We start from the raw sequence: 14,432 nt of genomic DNA on the forward strand, positions 1-14,432 counted from the left end.
GTATACTTAGAGGGCCTTCCTAATCTATTACGTAACTGGCTCTGAGCAGCTTAACGTGGTCGGTAAACGAGTGACGCATGTAAGCGAGTGACGCACCCCAAAACACTATAGTAAATGCAACAATGTATCTCAACAACAATAAGCTCATTCTTCTCAATATACATAATTTTACTGAATTAGTGCATTAAAAGTCTGGTAAAGAAAGCCTGGTTTAGTTTAATCCTAATTTGACAGCTTTTACCAAAAATACACTGTAATTTTGGTGGTTGAGCTTTAAGGATATGTTATCTGACCACTACTTCCTAAAACCCTTTGAGACTTTCAAAAAACATTAGAATTAACTTAAATAATATACGCTTATGAGGAAGTCTTACGAGAAGCTATGGTTGTTGAGATATAAGGTTGTGAGTTATCCCATTTACTATGGTGTTTTGGGGTGCGTCACTCGCTTACATGCGTCACTCGTTTACCGACCACGTTAGTGAGTCTGAGCCTGGACTGAAATTTACTCAGTGAGCCTAACTCTGAGCGCCCTCATTAAAGCGGCGGCATCTGGAATAGGAAAGCCCCACCCGGCAGAGGAAATATGGTACGTATAGTGACCTAGGTACAGTGACATCAAAGCCGGCTAAAGATCTAGCAATCAAGAAAACGCCATTCCCATGCCTCACACAAGACGTGAGATTGTCCCAAAAAAAATATTTCAATAAAATCACGCGGCCGCGAGACTTTTAAAGGCGACGCTCCATCCGGTTCAACCGGACAGGAGTTTTGATCTATTAGTAGTTAGTCCATGTTCATCCAAAATATACATTTCCCCATTCCATATTATCGAGAGCTAGAGAACCCAAAGTAACTCTCCAGCTCCAGATACACCCCAAGGAAAGCGGACAAGGGACACCAACCTGAGTCCGTGTGCGCTGGCCGCGAACAGGCAAGCCGAGCGCATGGCGACGACCACGGTAGGTACCGGTCTCTTTCAAGCGCTTGATGTCATTCAAAACCTCTCGGCGCAAGTCATTTTCAATCTTCATGTCGGAAAGGACAGCGGTCAGGTCGAGGACCTGCTTGTTGGCCAGCTCGCCGACGCGGCAAGTCGGGTGGATGTTAAAGCGGGCCAAGAGGCGGGATGAAGTGTTGCCACCGACTCCGAAGAAGGTCTCAAGGGACTTCTAGATGTTGACATGCGTCAGTTTCCGGTCAATTGCGCGGTACGGAGGGATAGGGTCGGAGGAGATGTTATAGACGAGGGTGTGCTGACCTTGAGCAGGTTCCGCTCAGGAAAGTTGACGCCGAGAATGAAGACCTGTAGGAATTTTGTTAGCTTGCGTGATAATTTCAGGCACAGTGGAGAGCACAATACCATCTTGTCTTTTCTGATGCGGCTGTTAGTTAATTCGTGCTTCACTCAAGTCGCCGATCGAGATGCGCGGGAGAAATCGTTCGGCAAAAAGGTTTCTCCGGGAAACTTTTTGCAAATCATGGACCGTAATTGTAAACTCCATTTCCGTATTCGAGGTAATAAATTGTAATCTGCCGCCCAGAGTGATTGATAGTCATTGCAAATATTACCAGATAAGAGTGTGTACTCTCCGCACGCTATTGCGCAAGCTGGCCTCCCCTCTCGACCTCCCTTCCTTCCCAACTACAATCTTGGCAATTCGCAACCATGAATTTCCGCAACCTTTTCCTGTCTCTTTTCTTGGTCATTGCCGTTGGCATCGCCCTGGTCCAGGCTGAGGACGCCAGGCCCCGTGGTCCTAAGATCACCAACAAGGTATTTCATCTTATTGCCGGGGTTCCTGCAGAGCTAATCGTTCTCTAGGTCTTCTTCGATATTCAGCATGGCGATGAGCCCCTCGGTCGCATTGTGATGGGTCTTTACGGCAAGACTGTCCCCCAGGTATGTTGAAACACTATTGGTTCCGCGTTTTGATTGAGAACAATAACTGATTTGTGATCTTTTAGACTGCAGAGAACTTCCGGTACAATGACATCGATAACGATCACGATTATCCTTGACGAATACTAATGCAATCCTAGTGCTCTCGCCACCGGCGAGAAGGGCTTCGGCTACCAGGACTCGACTTTCCACCGTGTCATCAAGGATTTCATGATCCAGGGTGGTGATTTCACCAAGGGCGATGGTTCGTATTGGTCCCTTGGTAAGTACACTGCGGATACTAACGAAGTTACAGGCACCGGTGGCAAGTCTATCTATGGTGACAAGTTCCCCGATGAGAACTTCAAGATCCGCCACACTCGTAAGGGTCAATTGAGTAAGATACACCCTAATGTCTATCATGACGAGGCGGCGCTAACTAGTTTTTAGGCATGGCCAACGCCGGCAAGGATACCAACGGTTCCCAATTCTTCATCACCACCGCCATCACCTCGTGGCTCGATGGCAAGCACGTCGTGTTCGGCGAGGTCCTCGAGGGCTACGATATTGTCGACAAGATCCAGAACGTCCCCAAAGCCCGCGGCGACAAACCCATTGACGCTGTCAAGATTGTCAAAAGTGGCGAGCTCGAGATGGAGAAGGAATCTGAGGACAAAGGTAGCCGCGACGAGCTGTAGATCAGCAATGGCCCTCGTGCTGCGCCTCCGCTACTGGTAGACGGTGGCTGACGATGCATCTCCAAGAATACGACGACAACGAACCCCAAGTCAACACAGAAGTTCCTGTTGAGGAGACCGATGCCTCCTCATACTCGATGCGCCCGATTTGGTTCCTGCTGGCGATTGTTATCGTGGTGGGCATTTACCTTGTTCGCCGCAACAACCAGCAGCGTGAAATGAAGGAGTTTGAAGCTTAGGCAAGTATCTAGATAGAACCAGCAAGTTACTCTATTTTTAATTCCGTGTTACCCATGTCGTAGTATTTAGTACAGAGGACCGTGTATTCGCATGTACAGCTTTTAAGGTAACATGCACATGCTGCATCCAGTCACAGTGCATATATGCTGCCTTAGTCAGAGAGTCGCAGCAACTGGCGAGTCCGGAAAAAAAAATCTGACCTGTGCGCTGATACGGTGTTTTTACTGGGTCAGTATCAAGCGCTAAGCCTAAGCCGGTAGACTTTGTTTGTGTACCGAAGTACCGAGTCCCTTGTAAGTAAAATATACCGCCGCAGTACAGATCTGCGGTGCAGGGTCAATCAAGTTCAACTGGGTACGGATTCGCCTCCCACAGAAAACCTGCGACGCCTTCTTCCCCTTCGCATCCCTTTTTCCAAACTTCAACCCTCTTTCTCTTTTTTTTCTCGGTGCTCATAGAGTTCTTAGATTTGGGGAGACTTGCATATTTGTCCTTCTCTCCTGCTCTTCTTCCTTCACTTGTTCTTTTGCCACTTCCTGTTTGAGTGGAAAAAAAAAGAGTGAGCTCTCCATCGTCTCCTCCAGACCTCATTTTTCTTTAAAGGTATCACCTTCTCTCGAGATCTTTGCGAGTGTCTTTCTCTTGTTTGAAGTGCCCAACGTTTCCTATATCGAAGAAACTTTTCTCTGGCGAAAGCAAAAGAAATTCGTTCGCATACCTTCCCACCTTCGTCATCTGAAAATTTCTCAAATTTAGTCCTCGTTCTAAGTACTGACACCAGGCCTTTTTGCCGCACTCCAGAATACCCAAAACACCCGCAATCATGGCCGACGGTCTTCAAATGGGCAACCTGTCCATCAACGATTCCCAGCACGCTCCCCAGGGGGGGTAACCCCCCTCAGGGTCAGGGTCGTGCTGCCTACATCCCTCCTCACCTCCGCAATTCCCAGCGCAGCTCGGGCGCTGGAGCCGGCAATATGGACAGTGCTGCTCCTCCCCCCGGCCCTGGCTACGGTGGTCCTCGGTACGGTGCTCACAGATCCCCTATTTATGAGACCCCTTTAACTAACCTGAAACTGCTTGTTTAGGGGTGGTCCTCGCGGCGGCAACTGGGCCAACGCTAACGCTCCCGACTTCAGCCCTCGCGGCCCTGCCAATGGTAACTTCAACTCCACAAATCTCAAGTCCAACTGGGTCCCCCATGGAGAAGCCCAACCTTTCAACCCACATGCTTACGGATATCCCGCATCAACAGGTTACAGCGGCGGCGGTGCTAGTGCTGGTGCCGGAGGTGGCTCTCAAGCCCGTGGCTCTGGTGATGGCCAGTGGCGTGACGGCAAGCACATTCCCGGTCCCGCTAACGCTCGCGTTGAGCGTGAGCTCTTTGGTATCCCCAACGATCCTACCAAGCAGCAGACCGGTATCAACTTCTCCAACTACGATGATATCCCCGTTGAGGCCTCCGGTGACAATGTCCCCGAACCGGTTAACACTTTCACCAACCCTCCCCTTGATGACCACTTGATCACCAACATCGGTCTCGCCAACTACGTTACTCCCACCCCCGTTCAGAAATACTCTATCCCTATTGTCATGGGCGGTCGTGATCTCATGGCTTGTGCCCAGACTGGTTCGGGTAAGACTGGTGGTTTCCTCTTCCCCATCCTGTCTCAGGCTTTCCAGAATGGCCCCTCCGCCGCTCCCGCCCAGGGTGGTGGTGGTCAGTTCAGCTACGGCCGTCAGCGCAAGGCCTACCCTACCTCACTCATCCTGGCTCCCACTCGTGAGCTGGTTTCCCAGATCTTCGATGAGGCCCGCAAGTTCGCCTACCGCTCTTGGGTCCGCCCCTGTGTTGTGTACGGTGGTGCCGATATTGGTTCTCAGCTGCGCCAGATCGAGCGTGGCTGCGATCTGCTCGTCGCTACCCCCGGTCGTCTCGTCGATCTGATTGAGCGTGGTCGTATCTCCCTCCAGAACATCAAATATCTCGTTCTTGATGAGGCCGATCGCATGCTGGACATGGGTTTCGAGCCCCAAATTCGTCGCATTGTCGAGGGCGAGGATATGCCTCGTGTTGAGGACCGCCAGACCCTCATGTTCTCTGCCACCTTCCCCCGTGATATCCAGATGCTGGCCCGTGATTTCTTGAAGGAATACATCTTCCTGTCTGTCGGCCGTGTCGGTTCCACCTCCGAGAACATTACTCAGAAGGTTGAGTACGTTGAGGACATGGACAAGCGTTCCGTTTTGCTGGACATTCTCCACACCCACGGGACCAGTGGTCTGACCTTGATCTTCGTCGAGACTAAGCGCATGGCTGACTCCCTGTCCGACTTCCTCATCAACCAGCGCTTCCCTGCCACTGCCATTCACGGCGACCGCACCCAGCGCGAGCGTGAGCGTGCCCTCGAGCTCTTCCGAAACGGCCGTTGCCCCATTCTGGTCGCTACTGCTGTTGCTGCCCGTGGTCTCGATATTCCCAACGTGACCCACGTTATCAACTACGACCTCCCCACCGACATCGATGACTACGTTCACCGTATCGGTCGTACTGGTCGTGCCGGTAACACTGGTATTGCCACCGCTTTCTTCAACCGTGGCAACCGCGGTGTTGTCCGTGACCTCCTCGAGCTCCTGAAGGAGGCTCACCAGGAAGTTCCTGCTTTCCTGGAGAGCATTGCTCGCGAGGGTAGCGGTTTCGGTGGCCGTGGTGGCCGTGGCGGTAGCCGTGGCCGTGGTAGCTCCAACGCCACCCGTGATGTTCGTCGCTTTGGCGGTGGCATGGGTGCCTCCCCCTCCACCTTCGGCAGCGGTAGCGCTTACGGCGCTGCTCCCTCCTACGGTGGCAGCGGCACCATGGGTGGTGCTCCCTCCTACAGCAGCGGCGGTGCCAGCGGCGGCTATGGCGGCGGCTACGGTGGTGGTGGTGGCGGCGGTGGTGGCAGCTACGGCAACCCCTCCGGCCCTACTGGTCCCTCTTCCTGGTGGTAAATCAGTCGTGGTCTGATGACGAGGCCGTCAGGTCTGGTTGGCTCCTCACACCATTTTCCTTTTGTCTCTCTTTGACGGATACGATCAGAACGCGCCCCTGAGCTCTCTTATACCTCATTATCTCTCAGGGACGGCTTTGTCACGACTGCCACGTCTTTCCTATTGTCTACAGTCATGCGTTGTTCTTTCTCTGTTATTTCCGTGCTTTCTCTGACATTTTAACTTCCTTTTCCTGTATCTGTCTTGTCTGCTTTCCACTTCGCATGTTTTCACTGGCTCTCAATCTGGCCTTGTTTCGACACGGGGCGTTCGAGCAGTTCTGATTACCTTTCTCTTGTTGCTCCCTGGTCATGACCTCATGACAATTTCCTTTTTTTTCGAGCAACCAGGTGATCAGCGCTGCGTGAACATTATAGAATGCGTTGTCTTTTGTGTCCGTTCTCATCAGATACCCCTTATTTTCGAGCGTCCCCAGTGGGGGGATACGTTCGAATCGACGCGTGTGCGCCGAGCGGAGAATGCCGGCTTTCGACACTCCTCGAAAAGTGCTTTTTCTCTATCTGCATCCATCTTCTCGGCGCTGTGCTATGCCTTTGTATAGACTTTCCAGCGTCGGTATCTTATGGCGGACTATTCTTCTTTCTGTTGCTGCCCTCGTGTGTTCTGCGGTCAATTCGGTCTACGAAAGCCAAAAATTCGCGCTTTCTTTCTCAGGCTATTGTGTGCAATGGCATCGGCATTCGATTGCTGTCGTGTGCTTTGCGTGGATTTATGGGTTCTTTGCATTCTGTATGGCGTTGGCTTGACGACTTTTTGTCCTCTGGAGGCTTTGTTTCCACGATTCTCTTCCTGACTTGCGTCGTGGAACCGAAGGTGGGATGTCGCTGGCGCTGAATGAATGGTTTGCTCACAGGTATCATGATTCCTCGCATGGTTCGAGCCGGGAGGACGCAGAAGGTCTGGGTGAGGCTGCGAGAAGGAAAGCCTTATTTCAATGCAATTTGAAAAGTGTTTCCAGTTCATTTTTCTCAAGTTTCCAAGGTTCTTCGTAGTTTTGTGTAGTCGAGACCCTGTATGTCGTATACTTCTGGACTTGGCAAGACTCTCAGGCTGTTTCCGGATCCATTGTCCCAGACTGTTTCGATTCAATGTCAGACTGTAAGAAGCAATTCCAAGGCATTCGTTATTTACAGCAACACTTTGCCAGAAATGAAGGAGAATTAGGCGGGATGGCTTAAGGTAGACACCACGTTACGTGACTGCGGGTAGATATCACCACTGAGATCCACGAACGGACTCATCCTTTGCTCGGCAAGATTTCGTCCGTTTCCTTCCCCCTGCATCTTTCTTTTCCCCCCCCTCTTTTTCGTCCCCCATTTCCCCTTTCAACCTCTTCATCTTCGCGCATATATCTGCTCGCGCCTCCTCTGGGGGCGACATCATCGTCCTCGAACCTTGAACTTCGAACCTCCCTCGGATCCCTAGGAGCTCTCGCACAAGCGCACATCCCTGATCGTAATCATCACCCAGAATGGCCGAGGTCGAAAATCCCGCCATGGACGATTCATTCGCCGTATCCGAAGTCGCGGACGACCAGAATCATGGCATGACCGCCAGCGCAACGGTCGGCACGAGACGCCAGGCCAACGGCACCATTGGCTCTGTATACTCCGGCAACAAGATTCGGCATCTCAAGAAGGAGGATGGCATTCCTCTTTGGCGCAAAGACATTCAGTACCAGTTTCTCAAGCTCGTCTTCGAGGACAAGACCCCGGTTTTCACGCGGTACCCCGACGGACAAAAGAACCTTGACTTTGCCGACATATACATCGACGCGATGGCGAGGAGCAGCAAGACGAGCAAGATTCTCAAGGACAAATTACAGAATGACAAGCCCGCTGCCATTAGCATGGCGATGGTTTGCCTGCTGGTGAATTTCGGTCGTATGAACACGACTTTGAACTGTACGCCCTTTCCCCAAGTCTATCTTACGGCATCACCTTTTTCGCGGTACTAATCTCTCTCTCTTCGCTACTTTTTAGTTTTCCCGGAAATGCGTGCCCAGTTGCGAACCTACCACTCCATCCCTTCTCTTCAAGCCCATCAAGATTCCAATGCCTATAAGCAGCTGCAGGACGCTCCACGTCTCAAATCTATCCTCAAGGGCGCCTCCGAAGATGTCGATCAGCCGAATACGTTGGAAAAGATCAAGCGCCAGGATGCACCTCGGACAAACCCTGTCAATCTCATCTTCGTCTTGGCGCAGTATGCTCCTAAGGTGTCGGAAATGCATTTCTTCCCCCCGCGCGACTTCTTCGACTTGGTCATGAGATCCACCCTTAGCAGTAAGAGCCGCGCTCGGGCGTTCCTTTGGCTGATGTGGTGGTATCTGGAGAGCGATTTCACAGCCGAGGCCGCAAGGAATAATCCATTCGGACCCGGTCTGGAAGGCGAGGGCACTGAGGGCTTGCCTTTGAAGGTGCCGGCATTTGAGAGCTTGACAGAGGAGCAGGCCAACGAGGAGAATGTTGACACACCTGAGGAACTGGAATATGGAGAGATGAAGAGACTTGAGCGCAAGCGTGAGTCGTTACTCGATCTACTAATGATTGTTGAGCTTTACTGATGCTTTTATAGGCATCTTGGAAGAGGATGAGCCGATTCCACGTATTCCCAAGCGTCCAAAGAAAGGTAAGCCGTCGTGAACCGTTTGTGCCACACTTCCTCGGAATCTCACGTCTTATCTCTTAGAATATGGCTTCGACGAAGACTCCTTCGCAGGTGATTACTCCGGCATGGGGGGGACGCGGATCCGCCATGTCAACACCACTTCATCCCTCTGCGAAGCGAAGCTTGGACGATGACGACGACGAGCTCACACCAGGCATTTCTCGTCCCCGCAACAAGCAAGCTAAGCGTGAATCGTCTTTGAATCGTGCCGTGGGCCAGCAGCGCCTCATTTTAAAAACCAGAATGGATCAAACCCCGGATGTTTCTCCCGCACCTTCTGGAAACCACTCTGTTCTGAATCGCTTCATCCCTGAGCCCTCACTATCCCAGGCGCCTGGCCGTCGGCCGCGCCCGCTCACCCAACATCAGATTGCCGTCGAGCAAAACCGCCGGCAACGCATCGAATACCTCCTTGCCAAGCGGAGGAGCAACGCTTATCGCGTCATTCGTAGCAAGCGCGAAAATGAGATTCCATTCGTCCGATATGGACGTCTTCTACAGGGTCTGCCAGATGGTTATGATACCGAGGATGAAGAGACTGCATGGGGCAAGGGTGGCCTGGTACCAAACCCCGAGGAAGAGGACGACTTCGGCGAGAGCGCCAACTTCTTCCTTTCCGTGATCCGCAAAGCATCTCGACGTCTTGATCGCTGGGACTACGAGTACGCAAATGGACCCAAGAAGGATCGTCGTCAGGAGCGGGAGGAGCGGCAACGCACAAAGGCAGCATTGGAAGCTGATGTACGAGCCGCTAATAATCGGTCTCGCGCACGACCTTCTCGTGGCGGTCCTGCGAAACGCAAGTCCACCAACCATGTGGCAACCCCAGGAGGCAAGAAGACGCCTGGGGCAGCACGCCCGAAGGGTGGTCGCAGTCGTCCTGTCGGTGCATCTGGAATGGGTACACCATCTTGGGACCCCGAACATGCCACAGGAAACGAGTACATGGAAGGCGAGCTGGATGAGCTGGACCGCGAACTACTCGGTGAGGGCTCTGGCGAGGATGATATGCCACCACGCACCGGACACGACGATGGCGATTCCTCCGATGATTCGGACGATGACGACGAGAACTCGTCAACCTACGACGGACCCAACGGCTACGCACGACACGAGAGCTCATCTCCTGTTCCATCGAGATTAGGCGAACGACGCGACGTGGCAATGGAGGACTAAGTGTGCGTTTCTGGGAGTGTGTGACGATAATAACTCAATTGCTTTAATTTTTTGTTCCCAGGACCGGGGTGTTGTTGGGTACACTGTGACTTTTAGATAATATAGGGCCTGTCATGCTGGACTGTACACTTTTCTTTTTACGCTTGTCATGGCATTGATTTCATACTCCTCCTTTTATATCCCCATCTACTTCTCCTCTCCAAGAATTAGTCAAACACAATGACCGCCTTCCCAATGCCTCCCTTCCCATTAAACACCTTCTGACACGCGTCCCTCACAGCCCCAACATCCTTGTAATGAGCCCTTGTCCCAACCACAGTCCTCACCTTCCCATTCTCAACCCACCCCTTCACCATTTCAAGATCCTTCGCATTCGGCTCAAGAAAGATAGAGAAGTACTTAACCTTCCACCGCGAAGCCCGCAGCACACGGACCCGATCAAGTACATTTAACGAGCAACGCAGCGGGAACGGCACAGTAGCCTTGTCCCTTGGATCAGGCGATAGGCGCATAAGGCTTGAGTTCTGAAGAACATCTCCGGAGGTCAAAATAGAGATGGTCACAATCGTGCCCGTTTCCGGGCGCATTAGGGGAGAGATAGGCCATTGCGCTGGCTGTTGTATCGAGCATGAAGTCGACAGATTTCTCAGGAATGCTGGCCTTGGGATCTTTTTTGGTGTAGTCGATCACTGTATTTCTAAGATGAGTATTTTGGATAGTAATCTGGTAGAGGAGGACGATACTTACTCTCGTCTACGACGCCATGGCCGAGTAGCTCGTCGACTTTGGGAATTTTGGTTGTGGAGACCGTGGTGATTACTTTGCCGGCTTTGAAAACATTTTTTGCAAGTTGACAGGCGAATAAACCAGTGCCACTTACTGTGAAAAGCAAAAAAAAGATCAGCATCTGTAGAATCAAATTGAGTTAAAGAAGGGCCTTACATCCAGCCGGAACAAAGACTGTCTTGCCTTCAAGAGTGCCTTGATAGCGTCGGAGAGCTTGCAGCGCAGTCATCGCTGCTAGGGGAATCGATGCTGCATCTTCCATAGAAAGTCCAGCTGGTTTCGGGGCGACAGTCTTCTGTAGACTGGGCATACTGGCTCCATGCTCCTATGTAAACTTCATCAGTCATGGTCAATATGTACTGAAGTGAGACGATGTACCTCTATGGCACTCCGGTAACCGCACAAAGACTTCGTCGCCGGCCTGGAAGCGAATTACATCGGATCCGACTTCCTCAACGACGCCGGCGCAGTCATAGCCGATTTTGTATGGAAAACTTTGCTCAGGTGTCAGAATGAAAGCTCCAAAGGGCTCTGGGTTATGCTCACCTGTCTTTAAAAACCAATTTTGAAGCACCAGAGGCTTTCTTGACATCGATTGGGTTGATACTTGCCGCATGGGTCCTGATCAAGATGTCTTTAGGGCTGTCGATCTTCGGAACAGGGGACTTCGCTAAGCTCGTAATTGTCTGGCGTAGTGTATTTGGGGATATTAATGGAGAGCATGATGCCCTATAATTGTATATCGGCCTCTATAATCGGAAAAGTGCAATTCTGCGCAATGTTAAATGGTGGTGATTTTATGCCAAGATCGACGTCGGGGCCGTGGACGAATCCCGCCGTCGGAGCGGATGAACTCGATTTGGTCGCCACTTCGAGCTTTATCCATGCTTGGATGCCTCGGACTATTCCTCAAGGTCAACTGGGTAATGGCCAACTTGGAACACTTCAGAGTATTATGGACTATACGTCGATAGATTGTGGACAAATATCTTAAATTGTGTTGGGGCGCCAGCGCTGACCATATTTGGGCGGACCTTTGAGGGATATACATATCTGCGCCTTCCACGCTCGATTACTCCGCATGTGAAGGGCCAAGTTGATGGATCTACTGAACGATGAAACCTTTGATTTCACCGCCGATACCTGGTTATATACGTGAAATGTAGTCAACCAGACCATTTTACTTCGGTGAAATTAGATGAGACGATGACTCTCACAACTCGGGACAAGTGGATCTATGTACCTGTGGATCTATGTACCCCAGACTGGCAGGAATCTGCGCGCCTTCCTCGAACTGAGATGTAATAGACGAGCATCGAATGTACTGTATCCCATTTCCACTTTGAAAGTAGGGCAGAGGGTGGCTGGAAGGTGTTTCGGGATGACGAGAAAGCGATGGAGCAGAGGGCAGCGAGAGTCCACCGTGATGCGTTCTCCTCTCCTCAAGAAGCGATGACAGCCACCCATTCATCGTCAACGGTATCCAGGACGTTTTCGGCCCCCACTCAATTGCGTCGAAGGGCACACTGCGGACTGCGGACTGCATACTGCACACTGCATGGCCCGACCTCAATTACATGTGAAGCCCCCTCCTTTACTCCGCATCCGGGTCTCGAGCCAGTGTCAGGTAACACGTAGAAAGTAGAGGCGTGTCCTGGCAGATCCCCTCCAACTTCCCACGTTCACCAACGATCGAGGAGTATATAAACGCGGAAAATCATCACGGATCCATCGAGTGGAGGCCTTAAGTCGAAAAGGTCGAAGATTCTGCCAACAGCAACGGGCGGATTCCTAAGGCTCGACAGTCGGTGGTCTGACGTCTCCCTCAACACTTTTGAGCTTCAAAGCTTTGCTTCTCACCTTCTGACTTCTCTCTTCTCCTCTCTTCTCTTTTCTCTTCTCTCTTCTCCCCCAACATTGCCAGCCCGCGAGAAGAAAGCACTATCACACTCTGGTACTCCTAAGGGTCGATCTTAACAAAAAGCCTTCCGCATTTCTTCCCCGGATATCCTATTTTCTTCTTTAAGACGCGGTACACGATTAATCTTTCAGCTACAGCTGCGGGACTATTCGTCGCGACCCTGCCTCATTTACTGCAAGTTTTGAAGCGGAAACACAGGAACTAAGCGGGTTGCTTGCGCGGAAGATCGGAGGCTCTAGTGCGCCGGAAACAGCAAATTCCATCCGCCCCGATAAATAACGGCCCTGTTAACGTGAACAACTCTTACACCACCCGCCCGTACACGATGGCGGAAACACCTCGCGTCCTGCGCCCGCGCCCAAGACGCCCATTTGAACTCACTCCTGCCTCCAATGAGTCGTCCGGACCTCCTACGCCCGCCGACCCCTCCAATGCCGACCTGCTAAGTCCCAATACTCAGGAGACTGAATCGACTTCGACAAGCGTGAGTCGCACCGGTTCAATCTTGAACTTGACCTCCTCGACCCTCTACGGAATCTACCAGCCTACGGCATTCAATGGCCTTCGCGGTGAAGACAGCCCCTGGGGCACGGAAGCGAACTCCCCTGCAGCCGAAACCCCCCCCGGAGCCCATGCAGCGCGAGGCCGAGAAGTCTGCGACTGAGCCGCGTCGGTATGCCCTCCGACGGACTCGCTCGCGACTTAGCCAGGGTATGTTCCGTGGCGTCATCTTGCCGCAAGTGGTGAGCAGTGCTTTGCTGTTTGGCTTTGGCATTGTTTACGGCGTGATTACGGTCCACCTCCACCACAACCACTGGATTACTCCCGTCAAGCTTGAGAATGTTCACTACTACGACTCATGGCAGTACTTGGGCTCCTGGGGTTTGGCAGGTATCGCGCTGGGCAACATTCTTCCTTGGCTGGATAGCTGGCGCGAGACCGACGAGAGCTACCAGGCGAAGGCAAGCAGTGAAGAGGGCCAGGACCGAACTCCTTCATGGGTGACTGTTGCTCGCAGTATCGGTGCATTCGTCGGAATCGCATTCGCTATGGTAAGTTTTGCCCTTCCAGAGACTCTCTGAGGATCCTCGGGGATTGAAGAAGGCACAAAAAAAAATACTGACTTTGATTCTTCAACTGTTCAGCGCCGACTTCCCTGGGAATCTACGACCCAAGCCTCCTTGACCCTCGCTCTCGCAAACCCCGTCCTATGGTACCTGATCGATCGCACCTGGACCGGGTTTGCCCTCTTCGCCGTCGTTGGAATCGCCGGCATGAGCGCTGTCCTCGGGCTAAAGCCCCAGTTGATTCCTGCCTCCACTGGCCCTTCGGTAGGCTCTGCCTTCTTGAATGGAACTGGATGGGAGAACACGATGGGAGCAGGCATTACACAGGAAAGCATGGCGGTCCGCACCTGGGTTGCAAGTGTGATTTTCTGTGCCTGCGTGTGTTTTGGAAACATCGGTCGCCAGCTCGCTATTGGAGCCGGCATGAGAGATACCCTGAAGCCATAAGCAGCGTACAGAGATCAGAGATCGAACGACTGTTCATATGGACATTATTTCGCAAATGCGTGACAGCCCGGATTGACTGGGCGGGATTTCGGAGAAAAGATAGTATACAGAGATTTTTAATGGTATGAGAATTGTGATTGTGATAGTATTTTGAATTTGTGGCCATATGAGCCATGTACGACGTGGTACTAAGATGTGTTTTTCTAAGAACCTTAAGAATTCCTCCAGCATCAAAGAGGAATTTAGGCGAGATTTGTAGTGTCAATCATTGCAGTTCCTACCACAGGACCCGAAGGTCAGGCAGGCACTGCACCCAAGATCGACTCTGTGTAGTACACTCAGTCTCCGTTTCTTTATGACGATTTCCGTGGTTCATGGGCACTAAGTCCTCGCAGGAACGCTTTTGAAGAACGTGATTTTTTTGCGTTGTTCATGAAGAGAAAAGAAAAAAGGAGAAAATTCCGCGCGAGAAATCGGCTTTTAGCCCTCCGAGC

The 14,432-nt window shown here is 51.8% G+C and overlaps 7 protein-coding genes across 7 annotated transcripts; 5 read left to right on the top strand and 2 right to left on the bottom strand.

The window, feature by feature from the left end:
* Positions 1-731: 731 nt before the first annotated feature.
* On the bottom strand, positions 732-1,366 carry N7477_008543 (mitochondrial 37S ribosomal protein uS13m; the record flags this gene model as incomplete). The annotated part of the gene is made up of 4 exons (XM_056970206.1): positions 732-776; positions 906-1,172; positions 1,262-1,306; positions 1,364-1,366. 4 exons carry the CDS (start codon positions 1,364-1,366, stop codon positions 732-734), a joined length of 360 nt encoding a protein of 119 aa, XP_056820238.1.
* Positions 1,367-1,669: 303 nt separating this feature from the next.
* On the top strand, positions 1,670-2,819 carry N7477_008544 (peptidylprolyl isomerase; the record flags this gene model as incomplete). Its single annotated transcript, XM_056970207.1, has 7 exons — positions 1,670-1,777; positions 1,826-1,903; positions 1,969-1,985; positions 2,044-2,147; positions 2,199-2,279; positions 2,333-2,560; positions 2,647-2,819. 7 exons carry the CDS (start codon positions 1,670-1,672, stop codon positions 2,817-2,819), a joined length of 789 nt encoding a protein of 262 aa, XP_056820239.1.
* An 824-nt stretch (positions 2,820-3,643) lies between these two features.
* Positions 3,644-5,811, top strand: N7477_008545 (DEAD/DEAH box helicase; the record flags this gene model as incomplete). The annotated part of the gene is made up of 3 exons (XM_056970208.1): positions 3,644-3,708; positions 3,776-3,844; positions 3,909-5,811. 3 exons carry the CDS (start codon positions 3,644-3,646, stop codon positions 5,809-5,811), a joined length of 2,037 nt encoding a protein of 678 aa, XP_056820240.1.
* A 1,531-nt stretch (positions 5,812-7,342) lies between these two features.
* N7477_008546 (uncharacterized protein) lies at positions 7,343-8,516 on the top strand (the record flags this gene model as incomplete). Its single annotated transcript, XM_056970209.1, has 3 exons — positions 7,343-7,775; positions 7,854-8,393; positions 8,449-8,516. The coding sequence occupies 3 exons, from the start codon at positions 7,343-7,345 to the stop codon at positions 8,514-8,516; spliced, it is 1,041 nt and encodes a 346-aa protein (XP_056820241.1).
* A 49-nt stretch (positions 8,517-8,565) lies between these two features.
* On the top strand, positions 8,566-9,717 carry N7477_008547 (uncharacterized protein; the record flags this gene model as incomplete). Its single annotated transcript, XM_056970210.1, has 1 exon — positions 8,566-9,717. The coding sequence occupies one exon, from the start codon at positions 8,566-8,568 to the stop codon at positions 9,715-9,717; it is 1,152 nt and encodes a 383-aa protein (XP_056820242.1).
* A 206-nt stretch (positions 9,718-9,923) lies between these two features.
* Positions 9,924-11,389, bottom strand: N7477_008548 (NADP-dependent oxidoreductase; the record flags this gene model as incomplete). The annotated part of the gene is made up of 6 exons (XM_056970211.1): positions 9,924-10,327; positions 10,465-10,596; positions 10,660-10,828; positions 10,907-10,997; positions 11,050-11,173; positions 11,332-11,389. The coding sequence occupies 6 exons, from the start codon at positions 11,387-11,389 to the stop codon at positions 9,924-9,926; spliced, it is 978 nt and encodes a 325-aa protein (XP_056820243.1).
* A 1,360-nt stretch (positions 11,390-12,749) lies between these two features.
* Positions 12,750-13,938, top strand: N7477_008549 (INSIG family protein; the record flags this gene model as incomplete). Its single annotated transcript, XM_056970212.1, has 3 exons — positions 12,750-13,076; positions 13,135-13,476; positions 13,570-13,938. The coding sequence occupies 3 exons, from the start codon at positions 12,750-12,752 to the stop codon at positions 13,936-13,938; spliced, it is 1,038 nt and encodes a 345-aa protein (XP_056820244.1).
* Between the last annotated feature and the right edge of the window lie 494 nt (positions 13,939-14,432).

The sequence above is a fragment of the Penicillium maclennaniae genome (genome assembly GCF_028827695.1).
Source record: "Penicillium maclennaniae strain IBT 15551 chromosome Unknown utg000007l:1.0-4884863.0:1.0-4888362.0, whole genome shotgun sequence".
NCBI classification, from domain to species: domain Eukaryota; kingdom Fungi; phylum Ascomycota; class Eurotiomycetes; order Eurotiales; family Aspergillaceae; genus Penicillium; species Penicillium maclennaniae.